The sequence below is a fragment of the Caloenas nicobarica genome, chromosome Z (genome assembly GCF_036013445.1).
Source record: "Caloenas nicobarica isolate bCalNic1 chromosome Z, bCalNic1.hap1, whole genome shotgun sequence".
Lineage (NCBI taxonomy): Eukaryota > Metazoa > Chordata > Aves > Columbiformes > Columbidae > Caloenas > Caloenas nicobarica.
The window spans coordinates 77573871-77591797 of NC_088284.1; the positions used below are offsets into that span (position 1 = coordinate 77573871).

Below are 17927 nucleotides of genomic sequence, written 5' to 3' on the forward strand. Positions count from 1 at the left end.
AGAGAGCAGGGCTGCCTGTCTAGTTAATGTGGCAGTCCCAGCTGCCACAATTTGGCGAAAAGTGCAAGAGAAATTTGAAGCTTTGTCATTGGTAAAGTGATTGCTAAGAAACGAAACAGCTATCAGTTGTTTCCTTTAATTTTTTTTGGTGCTTTGGAAACATCTCAAATTGATAGTGCTAGCATAGATATAACACCTGAACATACTTTGCCTCTGGAGAGATGCATTTTGGGGCTTTAGCAGAAGTTCAGGATAGGTACAAAAAGCCTTCTGAAAGAAGTAGTCATGAAGAAGCGGCATCCTGTTCTGCCAGGAATGTAGGACTACTCCTAACATAATGGTTAGCAAAACAAGAGAAAAAGCCATACCATATTCTTTTCTGTCTATTCTTAGTGGTTTTGGAAGCTTTTTCTGCTGCAGCTTAGGTATAGCAGAGGTGGAATTTGTTGTTAAGTTTCACAAAACTGTGATAAAGTTAATTTTTCATTTATAATAAGTGCTGCCTTTTACCAGTAATTGTAAAGTGGTTGCAGTTCTTATATAGTGGAGCATACTTTAATGATAAACCAGCAGATGTGAAAACTTCATAACTGAAGCTTGGTTTTCTTCCATTTACATAATTTACTTCTAGAACTTTTGTAACAAGTTATTGGGTTTTTTATAGTAACTACAGGTCTGTGATATAAGGTTTTTACTAGGTACAAGCGTCTTTATGTCTGAGAAGTTTAAAATATATTTAGGAAAGGTTAGGCATGTACTTTAGATGCATCCCATCACAAGACCTTTTCTGGATATACTCAGCAGAATATTTAGTATTTAAATAGACCCTTCTACACAGCTGATAATTTAATAGGCTTTGTATACGCTTCAAAATCCATTTTGTGGTGTTTCTGTATCATGTGGCCAAACTAACTAACTATGAAACCTTTCATAATAACTTCCAAGATTGTTTGTAAAATTGTCACTATTAAATTACTTAATTCTACATTAAATATGTCAATTTGTTATAACTGCGGTATTGAAAGACTTATGAATATGGCTTTGAGAAAAATATAAAGCCATTGTGTTGCATCCACAGCCAAAACATTAAAGGGCTGTCAGTCTCCTAGACTGACTTGTACTATGCAATTTAATTAAACTTTAGATTTTTTTTCAGTATGATTAGTATATTTTGAATTAATGTATTTTGGCGTTTTTTTCCCCTTAACATTGGCTGGTATTATTTTGTCTGGGTACCCAGTGTTTCGTCAGTAAAAACCCATTATTTCTCCTGCGGGAATCAGTCTGAAAAAGATTACGATTGCAGCGTTAGAGTCAGGTCAAACACATAGTCTAAGTAAATTAAATTCAGTTTCATTCCTGGGCATACAGTCAAAGGACAGTGGACGAGATTGTGTCTTACAGAACACTGTATCACAGTTTATCTTTTGGAACGTCAACTGGATATGATTTTGTGTAAGTGCAGAAATCTGAATAGAGCTAATGGAGCAATACCAAGCCCATTTTCCTTTCACATCTGGCAGTACGTTCACTTTGACAGTGAGATCCATCTCCTTTAATTCTAATTACACTCCTATTGTTTGTGTTGATCAGTGTAGATGGGTACAGGAAGCCTCTTTTCAGCTTAAAAAAGGAAAGAGGTGCCTTTACCTTCGTTCAGGCTTTTTCTGTGAAGGCTGATTACAACTTTGCTGTATGTTACATACTTTTATAAGGAGAGGTTGAATCTGTTGAGCTACACAAGTTGAGACCATAGCAACTTTCTCTGGCAGTGCTTTTCAATCGAGATTATGGATTCCCTTTCAGGTTTCTTGGGGTCTCCTTTTCTCTGCCTTCTACTTTGATACAGACTTTATTGTCAGGCACATCATAAGTCATAGCAAACCATTAGGGAACATTTTCTTTAACAGTCTAAAGGAAACATAGGGAGTGTCAATCTGCAATACAACATTGGCTGACACCCAGACAAGTGGGCACCTGGAGACCTTTTTGATGCCTCCAGACACTGATGTTCCTGCCATCAGCTGCTATGAATTTATCTCTACTGATAAATGTATCACAACTGCAAAATCATGGAAAAGTCGAGGTTGGAAGGGACTTCTGAAAATTATCCAGTCCAATCTCACCTGCTCAAGGCAGCATAAAGTGGAGTAGATTGTTCTGTACCACATCCAGCCAGGTTTTGGTTTTTTCCAAGGATGGAAATTCCACAGCCTCTCTGAGTGAGCAACCTTTTCCAGTGTCTGACCATCCTTGCAGTAAAATTAAAAGGCCTTTAATCTGGAGAAAGCAAGACTGAATTTGTAAATCAGGCAGTTACATATAGGCTAAAAAAAAATCTTTTAAACAAATAAAACCTTCTGTATTTCTTGGATTGAACAAAGTCTAATAGAGTGACTATTCTGGCAGTATTGAAGTACAAAAACTGCTTAGGTCTGTAGCTGGATAAAAATTCCTGAGATTACACGGATTGTCCAAACTATACTATTAACAAATGTTCTAAAATTAGCCACACTTGCTCATTGCAAGTGTATGTTTGCCAATCGTGACCATTTTTTTCCTTAAGAGGAAATCTGTAGTAGAATACGTGGTGGGCAAATGCCCAGTTTTGTTAATCAGAAAAGCTTGATGGGAATGCATGACATCCTTGCTTGATGTCAGCTATGCAGCACGTATAGGAGATGTGTTTCTCTCTGTAAGTATTGAGGATCAAAGATAGATAATGCAGTCTACTTTTACCACATTTAAAACATCTAGTTTCTTTTGATTTACCTTATTAAACAATAACATTTCAGCTCCATACAAGAACACCATTTAATCTTCATCCCATTCTAGCAGAACAGAATATAGTATTCCTAAAAGCATTCTAATGACAAGAAAAAAAGAAAATAAAAGCTATATGTAAAGTCATATCTCTAAGCATATCATATTTAGGGATACTATTATTCTAAGAAGCCAAGCAGAAATGAAACTTACAGTTTGAATATTGTTACCCTAAAAGTGTCGAGGAAATTTCAGGAGAAAAGTGACACTGAGAATTTCGTGGTGGGAAGTTGCTTGGGAATTGTTTTATACACACTCCTTGGCCTTACAATGGAAGCTGGGGGGCAATCAGTGTGACATGAAAAAGTCACCATTCCCACACGTGGGAATGACCTCCTTGACGTCTTTTTGCAGTTGCAGCAGGCAGGCTGTTTTGTCCAGGGGAAGTGTGCAACAACCAATAAGTATTTATGCTTTTGGTCAGAATTTAAGAGAACCTAAAAACGTTCCAGAACTTTGCAAATTTCTAGAGTAGAACTCTACCCCATTATATTCTTGCAGTTACACAAATCGCATCGTACACATTTAGTTTAAATGCGAATTAGCTGTTCGAAGAACACAATACTGTTGTAAATTTAGTGATGTATATTTTGCTATGTCAGGTGGTATAAGTTTCAAACATTAATAACTAATTAAATATGTAGTGGGAGCTAAGCATAAAAAATGTGTAGACAAACAATAGCTTACTCAGTTACCTTAATTCGTCTGTTTGTTAGTTTAAGATTGTCTGTGTGAACTTTGCACAAGAGAATTTTTTTTACACTGTAGAGTAAGAATTACTAATCAGTATTTAGTGGTAACTCTTTCAGGCTTGCATTGTGTCAAGATGCTGCCGCCAGTTTGAGCTTTGATACAGCTACACTAGTCCAATATCTTGTTGCTTCTGAAAGAGGCAGGCCAGTGTCCATCCCCTCAAGCTTGTTCTGCTGTTGTTACTTCATTTCTATCATCACTGGTGCTTTTTTGACCTTGCAGTGAGGGATACCAGGGAGCTGAGTCAGCTACTTTTTTTTTGCTTTAGTTTCCTGCTGGTTTAGCTCTGTTAGCCAGCTAATGTTGGAATGAGAGCCAGTGCAAGGGTGATAGTGAGGATAGATGTGTGGGAATGAGATTAGGAGGTCTCTTGGCTGCCCTGCCTGGTAACAGCAAGTTGTATCATAAAATCTTTCGCTTTGATATATAGAGGAATTGCACTTCACCAGCAAATTTAACACCGGATCCAAATTCGGAAGTAATACACATGGTGATATCCATCTGGAAAAGTTGGTCAGAAACTGGTTTTGAGGTATGAAATAGCTGAGAAGCAAAGCTGTCCCCAGCCTGGGGTTCTGCAGAGCACAAATTCAGACTTGCGTAACCAGGTTCGGTTTAGTTCAGAAGTGTTTTACGGGTAACACATTTCAGATGAGCTGTGGAACACTGAAAATTATGCAGTATAAGGTAAGAGGAAGAAATGTACCTCATTTCAATCTCCTTTGCACATAGGCACACACAAACACAAACTCTTTTCCTTCAAAAACTGTTATTTTCATCCTCTGTCTCTTTGGCTTGTAAGTAATGTATCTTTTGAAAGTCTAGCAGCTGTCAAAAGTACAATTTGCTGTGCAGCTTTATTTTCTGATCAATGTGCTATTAGTGTGTTTTAATTGCTTAAGAATTTGCCTAAGATCTAATCCTGCCATGTACATAAGCATTAGTCTAGATTGTATTTGCTTGAGTCTGTTTATCGTAAAAACCAAAGTGAACTTATACAAAAGACAGGTCATCAACTTGTGCTTAAAATAGATGCTGATGCATATTGAAGCTTAATAGAATGAAAAGTTGCATTTATTAATTCATAATATGGAATGCATTAACACTTTAAACACTGCCTACTAAATATTACTATAGCACACTAAATTTTGAATCTTTATGCTCAGGTTCCCTTATTCAAGTCCCTTCAGTTGAGAGAGGAAAACTCAGTAAAGTTCGTCTGGGATCATTATCTTTGAAGAAAGAAGGAGAAAGGCAGTGCTTCTTATTTACAAAACATTTTTTAATATGTACAAGAAGTTCAGGAGGAAAACTGCATCTTCTCAAGGTATAGACTTTACATTATGACTCAATTTACAAAATTAAAACACAGCTTCAATGAAATTTCAACACTTTATTATTTTATGGCTTTAACCTGAGATTTATATGTGTTGTTATAAGTAGAAGTGAGGTGATGCACGGTAATTAACTTTGTCTTCTCATTGAAAACAATAGAATTTAGACAAAGTTCTTACTAACTACAATTTCTTTTCTAGAACCATGTAGTTCTTATAAGCTAGGGTTAGAAACAAGACATCACCATGTCTATTTGTATAAGCTAGCACTGAATGTAACTCAGTTTTCAGTGCATAAATCAGCCAGTATAATATTCATGGAATTACCAAAGAATATTTTCCAGAGGTCTAATAAAATTAATTTTAAAAGACAATTTTGTTTTCCTGAACAGCACATTCTCTTAAACTGAAAGCTTTCCTAAGAACACTCCAGTTGTATTTGTTGAGAATCAGGCTTTCATAGTGTTGGCTTGTGAATGAAAACATGTTAGCAGTTTACAGAGTGCACTATGTTAAATAGAGTTTTAATTTGACAAAGATATTTTTGAGAGGTTATTAAGAGTGTTTGTATACTTTCTTACTTTGCAACCCTTAAATAGTTCCAGTATTTTGCAAAGTAAATAGAATATAACTGAACCTTTAAAAAACCACGTATATATTTAATTTTAAATTCAAGAGAACATGAAATTCTAGTTACCCTTTTTCAAACTTGTGAACAAGCCTGTGAGATAAATTATAGTGTGGTAAAAATGAAAGGAATTTTGTACATTTGAGTATATTACAGATTTGTTGGATTAAGAAAAATGTTCTATTTAATCTACTTGGGTTTAGTTCCTAAGGAAAAATTTGCATCATGAAATTGATGTACGTTTGTAAGAGCTCTGAGTAATGTAAAATTTTAGAGCAAAGTATATCAAAGTTTAAAAAAAATTATAATGACAAATGGGAACAAATGTTAAAATTTGTGAAAAATGTGCTTTGTTTTCATAGACAGGAGGTGTTCTGTCTTTAATAGAGTGCACACTGATTGAGGAGACAGATGCGAGTGATGATGATTGTAAGTTACATTCAGCTGTTTGTAGTAATTACAGTTTCTAGTCTCTTAAAATTGATACCCTTTGTTTATTTTTTATAAGAGCAAATTGATATGTTCTCCCCTTTCACGAAACTAGAGGAATACAACGTTAAACTGATTCAGTAGAATACTTGCTTTAATAATGGACATGCTGGCTTGAGTAAGGGTTTGTTTTGTTACTTTTGTTCTTATTGTTGACATCCCACATAGGATTTTCAAGTAGACTGATGGAAGGAATGTGACAAACTATTTGCTGACTTTTGTATAAAAGTTCACCCTGAGGATCTCGGAAAGAAAAATTGTGCCTTAAAAAAAGCAGCAGATAATAGGGTTTTTAAAATACATGGGGGTTGAGTGAGTTGGCAGAATTAGTGGGAAGTTTTTGTCTTGGCCTGCCTACAAATCTTGACTGCAAGCTTGTTGAAATGAAATAACAAAACACATTCCCAAGCTGATTTTATTGTTACTCGTTTTGGCTTCCGTCTTACAGTTTTAGGCAAGTTTTGCACATGCGTTGTGGAAGTAGTTTCATTAATTTCAGTGATACTTTTAGTACACTGTGAGTATATTAGCATAGAAGCATTAGGAGGAGTTTAGCCTCATTTGGCATCTTTAAATTTATAGCAACTCCTGCTATTGCATGTTTGTAACTTCTTTTGTATGTGGTGTATGTGAAAAGCAAAATCAGTTTTGGATTCCCAATTGGATTTACTTTTTGTCTGACAGATGTTTTAAACTAACTTCCATTTTAAATTACACCATTATTTTCTTTGCTTTATAGTCTGAAATCTCGCATTTTGACTTTTCTTCCCCCCTCTGCCTCTAAAGCAAAAGGTTCTGGACAAGTCTTTGGCCATCTTGACTTCAAGCTTGTAGTTGAACCTACGGATGCTCCTCCTTTTACTGTTGTCCTTTTAGCCCCATCAAGACAGGAGAAAGCTGCGTGGACAAGTGATATAAGTCAGGTAGCTTCATGCATTCTTTAGCTTGTTTGTATTGAAATCTTAGTTTATTCTGTGTTTCTGAAAACTAATCTAAGAGAGGGATGTTGATTTTCTGAGGGCTGATTTGCTGTGATGTATATGAAAAACCCTTAGTGTTACCTATTTTCAAAATTTTGTCTTTGCATTTGAGTCATCATTGAAATGTGTTTCTCAATCAGAGAGATGGGATATAAAATACAAAATTGTGAGTTTACAAACATAAACCTAGTCATAGTCATTTTTATGTTTAAGGAGAGCCCATACAGATATGTATTTTAATTGAAGAAGGATAGTACGTTTTTGTTCATAACTTTCATACAGATGAAAAAACAGCTGAGAATCCTGACAGTGAAAATGGTACCATGTCACACGAATATCATATTCCATGCAGTGAGGAAATTAGATAAACTGTTTTCCACCAAAAGAATACTAAAAAAGCATTATAAATCATTACTAAGCACTCTGACAGTCTGCAGGAACTGTCTTTATTATGCATGAAGAAAATTGTCAGGGGTAAACCTTTTGGTTTTTTACTCCTTTTGGCTAAAAAGATAGCAGACAAACTTTTATCTGAATCTATTTGTGGAAAGAAGTTGAATGCACTGTGAAAAATCTGAACTTTGAACTAACCAGATCCAAATTTAGGCTATTGCTGTAGTTCTGCTCATAGTTCTAAATTTGAGTCCTATCCTATATTAATTTCAATAGAAATAATTGATTAGACCCATATCAGTGTGGAATTTCTAAAGATGCTACCATTGCTGGCCACATCTCCAGATGAATCATCATCATAATGAGCAGAAATTGCTTATAAATAAATGTTCTGATTTCCTTTCTTCTGGACTAACTTTTTTAAAGGAACAAAACAGCAGCTCGTAAGCAAAAATCTGAGAAAACCGAGATCTCTTAGCATTGTGAGGCTGAAAAAGCTTCTCCAGCCTTACAAAAGAAGGGAAGCCAGAGATGCTGATGGGATAAGCAGCAGCTTACAAGAAAAAAAATGAATAAGAAGGGGTTCAAGGTGCTGTGCAGACTGCACAGACATCTGGGACATGATTTGGTATCACTGCTTACAAGGAGCAGTCGAGTCAGTTGACTTAGTGCTTATTCTCAGTCTGGAGAGCAAGAAAGAAGAAAGTTAACACCAGAAGCATTCTACAAGTGTTTTGCTGGCCAAAGAAATTTGAGGTGAAACTCTGGATAATGCATGAGAACTTCTAAACAATTTTGAGACCACTTGTCTCTTGAAAACCAAGTGCTGTTTTTAACTAAGCCCATTGCCAGCAGAAACCTTGCTGTAAAAATTGCTGAATTGCTTGCTCAGAAGCACTTTTTTTCTTTTTAATCCTGGCTACAACACTCAAAGAGAACATAGAAACTGTGAACAAAAAGGGCGTATAAAAATATTTTTTTAGTAAATATGTGTTCTTCTATGTTTGCAAGTGGAAAAAGTATACAGGTAGTTGATGTCACTCACAGCATTAGTGTTGGTGTCCAGAATTATGCATCTTATTAAATTATATATGCAAATCACAAGTAATATATTCCTAGTTGAGACTTCTCAAATTTATATTCCTTTCATACAAACTATGTAATACTTATGAGAAATGCATGGATTTTGTTGATGCTGAAGAAGCCTTCTCTCTTCTCGTCTGAGCTTGTTGTCTTTTGGCCCAAGATCCCCATTATACTCATTCTTTATCTAGAATGATAATATCTGTCAGGGAGGTGGTAAATGCTAGGCCTATGCAGGCTAAGAACAACAATACTGAGTTACCTCAGGTGGTTTTACCATCAGTGCTAAGGGCTTCTTTGCAACATTTAAAATTAACACGGGGGAAACAATATATCCTTATTGGATGTGTTTATGCTTTTAGGTAACAGTTTCATAAAGTCATAGTGTGAATTGTAGCAACTACAGTTTTCAAATAATCTTAAATACCTCATTTTAAAACCACATATAGCTATATAGATCATATTTTAAACATATAGCTAAGTAAATGTATTTTAAACCTGAAAAGTACTCTGATTGTCTTGTTTGACAAATCTAATAGCAATCATTATTTTGCTATGCGATGGTCCAAAGCCAGCAGACTATTTTAATTCTTAAAGTCAAAGTGAATGTATATGACAATTTTGGAGAGTCCTTTTTATTGGCATAAAGAAACAGTGGTTTTATATACAAACACATATGACTCTTGATGAATAAAACTAGAAGGTGTTGTAAAGCCAACAGACTTGTAGTGTTAGGTAGCAGGTGCTTGTTGCAGACTGTATAAGCCCGATCCACTGGCAGACTCTCTGCTGACTTCCAAGAGCAAGACTTGTGCTGCTGCGTTATCTGAACTCCATGTAAAAGCACAAAGCAGAAGATAATGGTGTAAAATGGCTTTGAGCTACCCTAATGTGCCATCAACAATGAGCCGCTTTGCGTCTTGAAGAACGGCTTATGCACCCCTAGTTTGTGTAATTTCTAAAGCGATATGTGCTGTGACCATGCCCCAGGAGTGTCTTTCCAGCTTCTAAGATGTAGCCCAAAACATTTATACAAGAGTTTGCAAAGAACTCCTTGGGGCAGCATCTTCAGAGCTACGATTCACAATAACAGCACCACTTGAGGTTTTACAAGTGTGTTTCTAGAAACTGTTTATAATTGTCTTTGGTCTTTTTGCACGGTGTAAAGCTTAAGGCATTAGTATATCCGTTTGTGTTTAAAGTACTCTTACTTTATTGCAGTATTGATTTTTCAGGCTTAACGCTCATTCAGGAAAAGCTAGAGATACTTAATTTGGTTCAGTTTCAAAGGGACTTCAAGGGAAATTTCACTTCCAACTCAAAATACTTAATCAATTGGGAAAAAGAATGCTGAACTGAGTACCTTGAGCGTGCAGGTGAAAGTGCGTGGATTTGTAGATGTGCAAATCAAAGGCAGAAGACACTAATAATTCTTGCACCACTGCTTTGCATTTATGAAAATACCGTGTACCAATCAGTCCATACCCTGTAAAAGCTGTGCTCTAGACTTACAGTGGTATGAAAAGTGTGGAAATAAGTGCCATTATCCTGTGTTTTGATTTTAACAGTTTTCAATGTTTATTTTCACAGTGCATTGATAATATAAGGTGCAATGGTTTAATGACCATAGTGTTTGAAGAAAACTCCAAAGTCACAGTGCCACATATGATCAAGTAAGTGCAACATTTTGTTTTCCCAGTGAACAAAATAATAAAAATTTTAAAAGCCCAAAAATGTGTGTTTGGAAAATACAACCATTTGATGTATTTTTCCCCATTTTTGCTGTATTGAATGAATTCTACACCCCAAAATATATATTTTCAAATCTCTTTCTTGAAATAGTAGAGATGGCTCAAAATGGTAAACTCTCAGTTCACAGTATTGGACTGTATAAGATCACAGCTCAGATTTTTCTATTATTTATGAAGTTCCCTTTAGTTGTGCTTCAGCTGAATAATTTTATTCTATCTTAACTTTGTCATACAACTCATAATTTTATTGAATATGTTTTTAAATGTCTTCAAAATTTAGATGACTGCAGACAAGTATCATTTTCCAAGGTATTTTGTTGTATTAGCCAAAATTCTTATTCTCTTTATTTCTCTTATTTCTCAGAAAAAAGACATTTTTTCTCAGAATTTTAATTGATCACATCAAGGTAACTTCATTATTCATAAACCTGCTTCCTTCACCCTTGGATTCTTTGTGTCATTTATTTTAATAAGTAATTTTTATTTGTAGAAAGCAATTTTTAGAACATGATTCCAAATTTCTAACACAGTTTTACCTCTTAGGTCCGCTACAGATCTGTATTTACATGCGTTTTACCTACTATTATCCAATATAAATATTAAGGAATAGAACATGGGATAGAAATATAATATTTGCTTTCTTACTGTTATCTGTCACTAGAACCATTTCTCTCTTGGAGGTACTCTGTACATGAAGGTTTCTCCAACACCTCTTTTGCAGTTGTTGCCTCTCCTCTCTTCATATATGTTTAGAAATGAAAAAAAGAGATAGCGTCTGTGAATACCCTATTAGGGCAGATACCTTTGGTCCCTGGAAAGAAAGCATTTTATTGTCTTGGGTTTCATTCCAGGAACTCTCCAGTGTGTAAACACTTTTGTTACCTGCTGAATGACAAAAATATGCTCACCTGTGTTCAATTTGGAGAGTATCGCAAGGCCTTGATCCCAGTATCAAGACAAATCTTAATTCTAAAGAACATACAGGAACTTAACAACAGACACACATTTGGTGTTCTCTTTCTGAGGTTTTACTCTTCTGATTTTTAGCACACATTGACTTTTCGAGTCACACGTCTTTGGATGAAAATTTTAAAAATGCCACTTTGCTGAAGACCCAACTTAAGAAAGAAATTTTTTTTGTTGTTTTTTTCATGTAATGCTGTGTAGAATTGTGTGGAATATCTTGACTCTGTATTCTAAGAAAATCCAATAATTTTTAATGAAAAGATTAGGCAGTATTGAAAGATGCTTTACTTAGTATCCATCACATTTTTTTTACAAACTCAGCCTTCAACTAGATAAAATCAAGCAAAACAGAATTTGGGGGGGAAAAAAGGCATACATAATGAGTAGGGTTATGTAAATGATCGATTTTTGTTTTGACGTCCAAACAAGTAGTCCAGTTTTTTTTTTCACTGAAACAAAGCCTCTCCATGATTTCTGCATTGAAATCTGAGATGCTTCATGCTGTTCCTTTTTCCTTTTTTTTAAAAAAAGTAACTCTTGGAGCCTGAGGGCAGGTGTTACCTTGCAGGTGAGCCTTAAGCTTATCTAAGGGGTTAATTTTGCTAGTTTTCGCTAGGGTCCACTAGTTTTTTTAGATAAAGCTAGATCCCAACAGAAAAAAATTGCAATCAGTCCACTACTACTCTGTAGTGAGCTTCTAGTGATATGGGACTACAGCCTACAACAACCTGAGAGAGACAAAAGTGGATAAATCTGCCTCCTGTTCCATTTCAGAAATTTAAGCTTCATTAATGGTGTCTTAGACTTTGAAATGTAAATTAATTATTTCAAAAAATAAAATGTAAATTCTCTTAGTTATAGCATAAAATATAACTGAATGGAAGCAGGTATCGCCACAGATTTAGTTTTCTTATGTTGATGAAATACGAGAATGCATATATATTTGCTGCTTCTTTGTTGACAGGACCACCTAAAGTGATACCACTACTGTACCGAAATCACCCTTCTTTTTTGGTAAAATGCTCTATATTTATTTTTTGTGTAGATCTGATGCTCGTCTTCATAGAGATGACATTGATATCTGCTTCAGCAAAACACTGAATTCCTGCAAAGTACCCCAAATCCGTTATGCGAGCGTCGAGCGCCTTTTGGAGCGGCTAACAGACTTGCGGTTTCTGAGTATTGATTTCCTGAATACTTTCCTGCATACTTACCGCATATTTACTACTGCAGCTGTTGTACTGGAAAAACTTTCAGACATATACAGACGGCCATTCACTTCCATTCCCGTCAGGTGAGCTCTGGGGGTTTTCCATTCTATCGTAGGTTTCTTGCGGAATTAGTTGTTAGGTTTTTTTACGATGATTTCCTGTTACATAAATGGTCTAATCAAGGAGTTCTTCCTTTGTAATTAGGACACAGGTTTTTAGGTAAGTGTGTCTCAATTTTCTGCCCAGGCTTTGAGAATTGTGTCATACAGATTTTGCAGAGCCCTGCAGATTTGCGCAAAATTTGTTTGTGTTTTCACTTAAGTCTCTTCAGCATTCATTATTAAATGTTGCTTTTGGTTTGTTTCTTACTCTCAGGTCTTTGGAGTTATTCTTTGCTACCAGTCAAAACAACAGAGGCGAGTACCTGGCTGACGGGAAGTCACCACATCTGTGTCGCAAGTTTTCTTCTCCTCCTCCATTGTCACTGTCCAGAACTTCCTCACCTGTCAGAACCCGAAAACTGTCGTTGACCTCACCACTGAATTCAAGGATCGGTGCCCTTGACCTCTCTACTTCATCTGTGGCAAGCAGTCCTACCTCGACATATAGCCCGGCCACATCCCCTCCACCAACGGGTAGCAAAGTACCACTGGACCTTAGCAAAGGGCCCTCCTCTCCTGAGCAAAGCCCTGGCTCCATAGAGGACAGCTCGGAGAACCCTCGCATTGACCTCTGTAACAAGCTGAGGAGAAGCATTCGACGAGGTATTATATACCAACAAAATACTGAATGTCACTTTGATCAATCATAGGATAGTTTGGGTTGGAAGGGACCATCAAAGCTCATCTAGTCCAACCCCCCCTGCAATGAGCAGGGACATCTTCACCCAGATCAGGTTGCTCAGAGCCCCAGCCAGCCATAGGGTAGGCTTGACTTTTACCAGATTACTGCTGAGAGGTTGTTTCTCATGTCTTTTTTCTTTTTCCTCCTGATCACCATAAGCTGTGTTGTGAAACCAAATGCTCTGATGTTTCTTCCCTAGGGCAGGCTGTGATGTATTGTCTGTTTCCACCGCTTTGTTGCTTCTTTGTAGGTATGACAGAATGGCCTCATCAATTTTCACTTCAGCAGAGTGTTAAGGAGAACAGCAGAAGGAAATATTTGACAACAGTTTTGTTTCCTGAGTGAAAGATTTTGGAGTTGTACCATCACAACAGGAAGTAAAATATTAAGTTAAAAAGAAATAGGGATGTAAAGACCTATCAGCTTTAACATGCTTACATAACAGGGCTAGTTTTCCAGAAAGATTTCATCGCTATAATTTATGTGATGCACTTGGTACTTCGTGAGATTTATACTACCTGGTCGTTATCCATCCAGAAGGTAGATGTCTAAATTAGATTAATTACTCCTGTGCAAAAGCCTGTTTTCCTCTATGGATTGTGCAAGGCACCTTGGAATAGGTACTACTTTCAGAGGGCTAAAGTTAGTTGATATAAACCTCACTGTGGGCATATAGAATGGAATCATTGTATTTAGATGGCAAAGAAAGTAGCTCTAATCTTACAGGATGAATTAGAATAGAAGTATATAGTAATTTTTTATATTGTGACATTAAAAGGAAGATGAGGAAATTAAAAAATGCTATTTCATTAATAAAATTCACATTTAGAAATGGTTTTATATTGCCTGATTTGCAGTCTGAGTACTTTGAACTGCAAATCTGAGCAAAATGTAGCTCAGTTTTACTTGACGGTACTGTAACAGTGAAAACTGATATAAACCCAGAGGAAAGAAGAAAAATATTACAAAACATAGACTAAGAAAAATAAGATTGAGGTGTTATGTCTACTCCTTACTGATGAATTAAGTGTCTAGGTAAAAATCTGACCTTATATTATGCATAGGGATTGTTTTCACAGAATGTCATCTACTTTTTAAAAAAAACTCTTAGCAGGCAAGCTAGCCACCTTAGCATTACGGGAGTCTATGCTTGCCCTTGCTTTATGCTTTCATAAAATGCTGGTTGGCTGTTACAGTTAATCATTGTATTTCTGTATGCTGAATGTTTTAAATGAATAGCATAACAGACTACATATATATAAACCACAATCTTTATCATGTAGAATTGGGAAAATTCTTCTTGTGAACTACTGTAACCAGATTCTAATCAATGTGACAGCACAGCATGTCCCAAAATATAGGCCATGCATTAAAATGAATTGTACACAGGTAACTGCGGTGTTAGGTGTAACATTTTTTGCTCTCCCCTGGAAAGTAACCTAGTAAAGAACAGGTTATTCTGGCCCAGTGTTACCACTGGGCATTGTTGCAGAGATATTCAGATTTTGCATTCCAATCTGTCAAAGCTGGACGTGTCATCTGGGCAGCATGAAGAACATTTGGAAATGGCAAGAACCTCATATAAATGCTAAATTGCAGTGTCTCCAGTCCCTTTGGGGATTTCCTGCTGAACAGTTTGCACTCAGTTTGGAGGAATTTGCTAGACAGCTCTGTTCTGCAGGGCAAAGTCCTTTTGTCACCCAGCTGCTTAGAGCATGTTGAGGAAGAGGAGTAACTTTAAAAAGAAGTCTCACAAGGAGAATGGAAATGGTAGTAGGAAAACTAGAAAAAATTTAAGCTGCGTGTTTCTTAGTATATGTAATGTATTTCTTTGTTTCTGAAGATTTCTGGATAAGGAGACTAGTTCACCTTAATCAGGAGCCACCACTCCATTATAGCTAATACTGTTGCTTTGGTACTGCCAGATTTCCAGTAAAACAACTATGGCTTGCTCTAAATCAAATATAACCATACAAATTATGTATCCCAACACATATTATTATGGTGGTTGTTGTTCTTCTTGAATGTTGCCCATTTACATCCTGGAATTTCCACCTTCTTCACCCACTTCCAAAGTTGTTGTTTGCTTTTGAAGTTTTTGTTTTCCAAAGCTTTTGTTTATACATATTTTTATATATAGGCTGCAGACGCAGTTGTCGTTCATATAAAATATAGGATATATTTTGTGGGCTTGTTCCCCCTCATTTCAGAAGTAATATTTCTGCCATTCCTTTTATTTCTTCTTCTAATAGAACTCCTCCATGGAGTAATCTGCTCTCCAGTGCTCTTTGGCCATTTTATTGGGCAGTTTTTGATTACACATAGTTATCCAACAAGGATTCTTCTCCCTAGCTCATCTAAAAACTGTGAAGTCAAGTATCCTTACTGCATGTGCATTTCACTGCATATTCTGCTGCATTAAAGTGCAGTCTTACCCAAGCTATTTTTAAAACAGACAAATTGCTGGTTTTCACCAAGTTCTTTATTTATGAACTTTTGCGTGGCTATGTCATTGGTACAAAAGTTTCCCAGTCCTTTAACTCCATCCAAGGGATAATTATTGCTGCATCTTCTCATTTCAAAAATTTAATGGCAAGTTCAAGAAGCAGTACTGTTTAAAAAAACTATAAACCACAGATTAAACATAACCAACATTGTGTTAGATTGCATTTCATAGTATTAGGTTTGTATTGAAACATTGGTATTAAGTGCTAATAATTAATGGACACTTTTTAAACATTACCTTTCAGTGAAGCCCTCTTTGATATATATATTCTTTTTAATCAATGCAATGCAGTTCATATTGTTCAAAGTTGATCATTTCTAGACTTTCTGTCTTTTGGTGTTTGTAAACTAAGAGTCCTGAATCACCTGCATATTCTATAATCTCTGCAGAGGCACTCCATACCTAAGGCAAACTAATCTGACTGCACTCTGTGCTTTAAAAAAATGAATATTAAAGCTCCATGCTGTAGTTTCCTATGGCCTCTTGATATTTTCAAAGAACACTTATAATTTAATAATAAATTAATATACTATAATTAATTATATATAGTATAATATAGTATATATTAATAGTATAATATAGTATAACATAACAATATACTGTAATATAACATAATGATATAATATACATTAAAGAGTTGTAAATTATTAATGGTCATCCCAGTATTAACATTTATTCTCTTTTAAAGCAGCAGTTCTAGAATCTGTATCAGTGGACCGGACAATTCCTGAAAGCAGCTCAGCAGTGGACACCACGGAGCTTTCCCCATGTAGATCACCTTCAACACCACGTCATCTCCGCTATCGTCAACCAGGAGGTAAGAACCTGATGGTTCCTGCCTCTATCAGTCACTTTAAAGAGTTTAAATACTGTAGCTTTAATCTTTGCAGGATATTAGGAAAGAATAATGTTTGAATGTGTTTTGCTTGTATTTTTCCTTATTTCTCAGGTATTAAAAAAACCAGTATGTGAATTACACCAGTTAATTTGTATAGTATAACAAGGGACTTCAGTATGATGAAATGTTCTTAAATAGCTCAAGCAGGATGTGCCCAAGTGCAGGATTAATATTGAGTCAGTCCTATTCTCACAAAACTCTCAAGACCTGGCAGATCTTTTGCAGCTACTAAGAGGACATGTTTTGGGCACTGGACAAAAATGAAATATACAACCATTATTGTCAATGGGGAGTGACTGTGTCTGTTTCTCTGTATAGCACTGAACATTTACAGATGGTGTCACATTATTCGTTCCAAAATTCGAATAAACTGCTCAACTGAAGAGGAAAAGTGAGAGCTGGAGCTCCTCAAATAGCTCTCACATGGCTCTTTGAAATCATTAACAGAGCAGTGAGCTACATCCGTGAACGTTTAAAATGCTGCCATCTCATTCAAGCCAGATTTCTAGGCAATTATTTCATGCCTGACATTAAAACAACAAAAACAGAGCAGAGTCTTCTCAAATGTTAATAAGTTTCTGAGACACTTTATTTTTAAACCAATAGTAATCTTCTGTTATTGAGCATGTTCGTGGTGAGATGGCAAGATTTGGGACTTGCAAACTGTGAGGAACAGTGCCATATTATCTGAGTACTAGTCAGAAGCAATGTTCACAGGACTCTATATAGAGAAAGTTTGATAAAAAGTGCAAAATGGTACTCATCCTAGGCAGTGACCTGGGAAAATACGTGAATCTAGTGATCAGAAGCTGGTTAATATGCTTAGTCTTCCTACACAATTTTTTGTTTAGGTTAATTTTCTACACCTTTGGCTTTGTTGTTTTTTCTTTTTTCCATTTTCTGTTTGGTTACTGCCTGTTCCTCACCTTTGCAGTGTCTTAGATATGTTTTTCTGTATCAATGTTAATTACACCAACCTGGAAATAAAACTTAAATCACAGATATAACTATGATATTTTTATTTCCTTTACTATAAAGTCCTCTGGCAATGAAAACATAAAATGTTCATGAAGTATAAACATTAACAAAGATTTTAAGTATTATTGTTGCTTAACTTGAAAAACATGAGAAGTATGTAGAAGGTGTTAACTTTTCTCTCTCTATTCCCTTTACAGTACAAACTGCTGACAACAGCCACTGCTCGGTTTCTCCAGCTTCTGCTTTTGCTATTGCTACAGCTGCAGCAGGGCACGGGAGTCCACCAGGTGA

General features: G+C 35.9%; 1 protein-coding gene across 2 annotated transcripts in view; it reads left to right on the forward strand.

The window, feature by feature from the left end:
* RASGRF2 (Ras protein specific guanine nucleotide releasing factor 2) overlaps positions 1-17927 on the forward strand; it is a 127264-nt gene that overhangs the window by 60519 nt on the left and 48818 nt on the right. Inside the window, exons 10-17 of one of the 2 annotated variants that reach the window (XM_065656759.1) lie at positions 4743-4903; positions 5901-5967; positions 6814-6950; positions 10074-10156; positions 12246-12494; positions 12787-13175; positions 16449-16577; positions 17834-17923. In XM_065656759.1, the coding sequence (XP_065512831.1) occupies positions 4743-4903; positions 5901-5967; positions 6814-6950; positions 10074-10156; positions 12246-12494; positions 12787-13175; positions 16449-16577; positions 17834-17923 (1305 nt within the window). The remainder of the gene's footprint in view (positions 1-4742; positions 4904-5900; positions 5968-6813; positions 6951-10073; positions 10157-12245; positions 12495-12786; positions 13176-16448; positions 16578-17833; positions 17924-17927) is intronic. The other variant, XM_065656760.1, reaches the window with a different exon arrangement.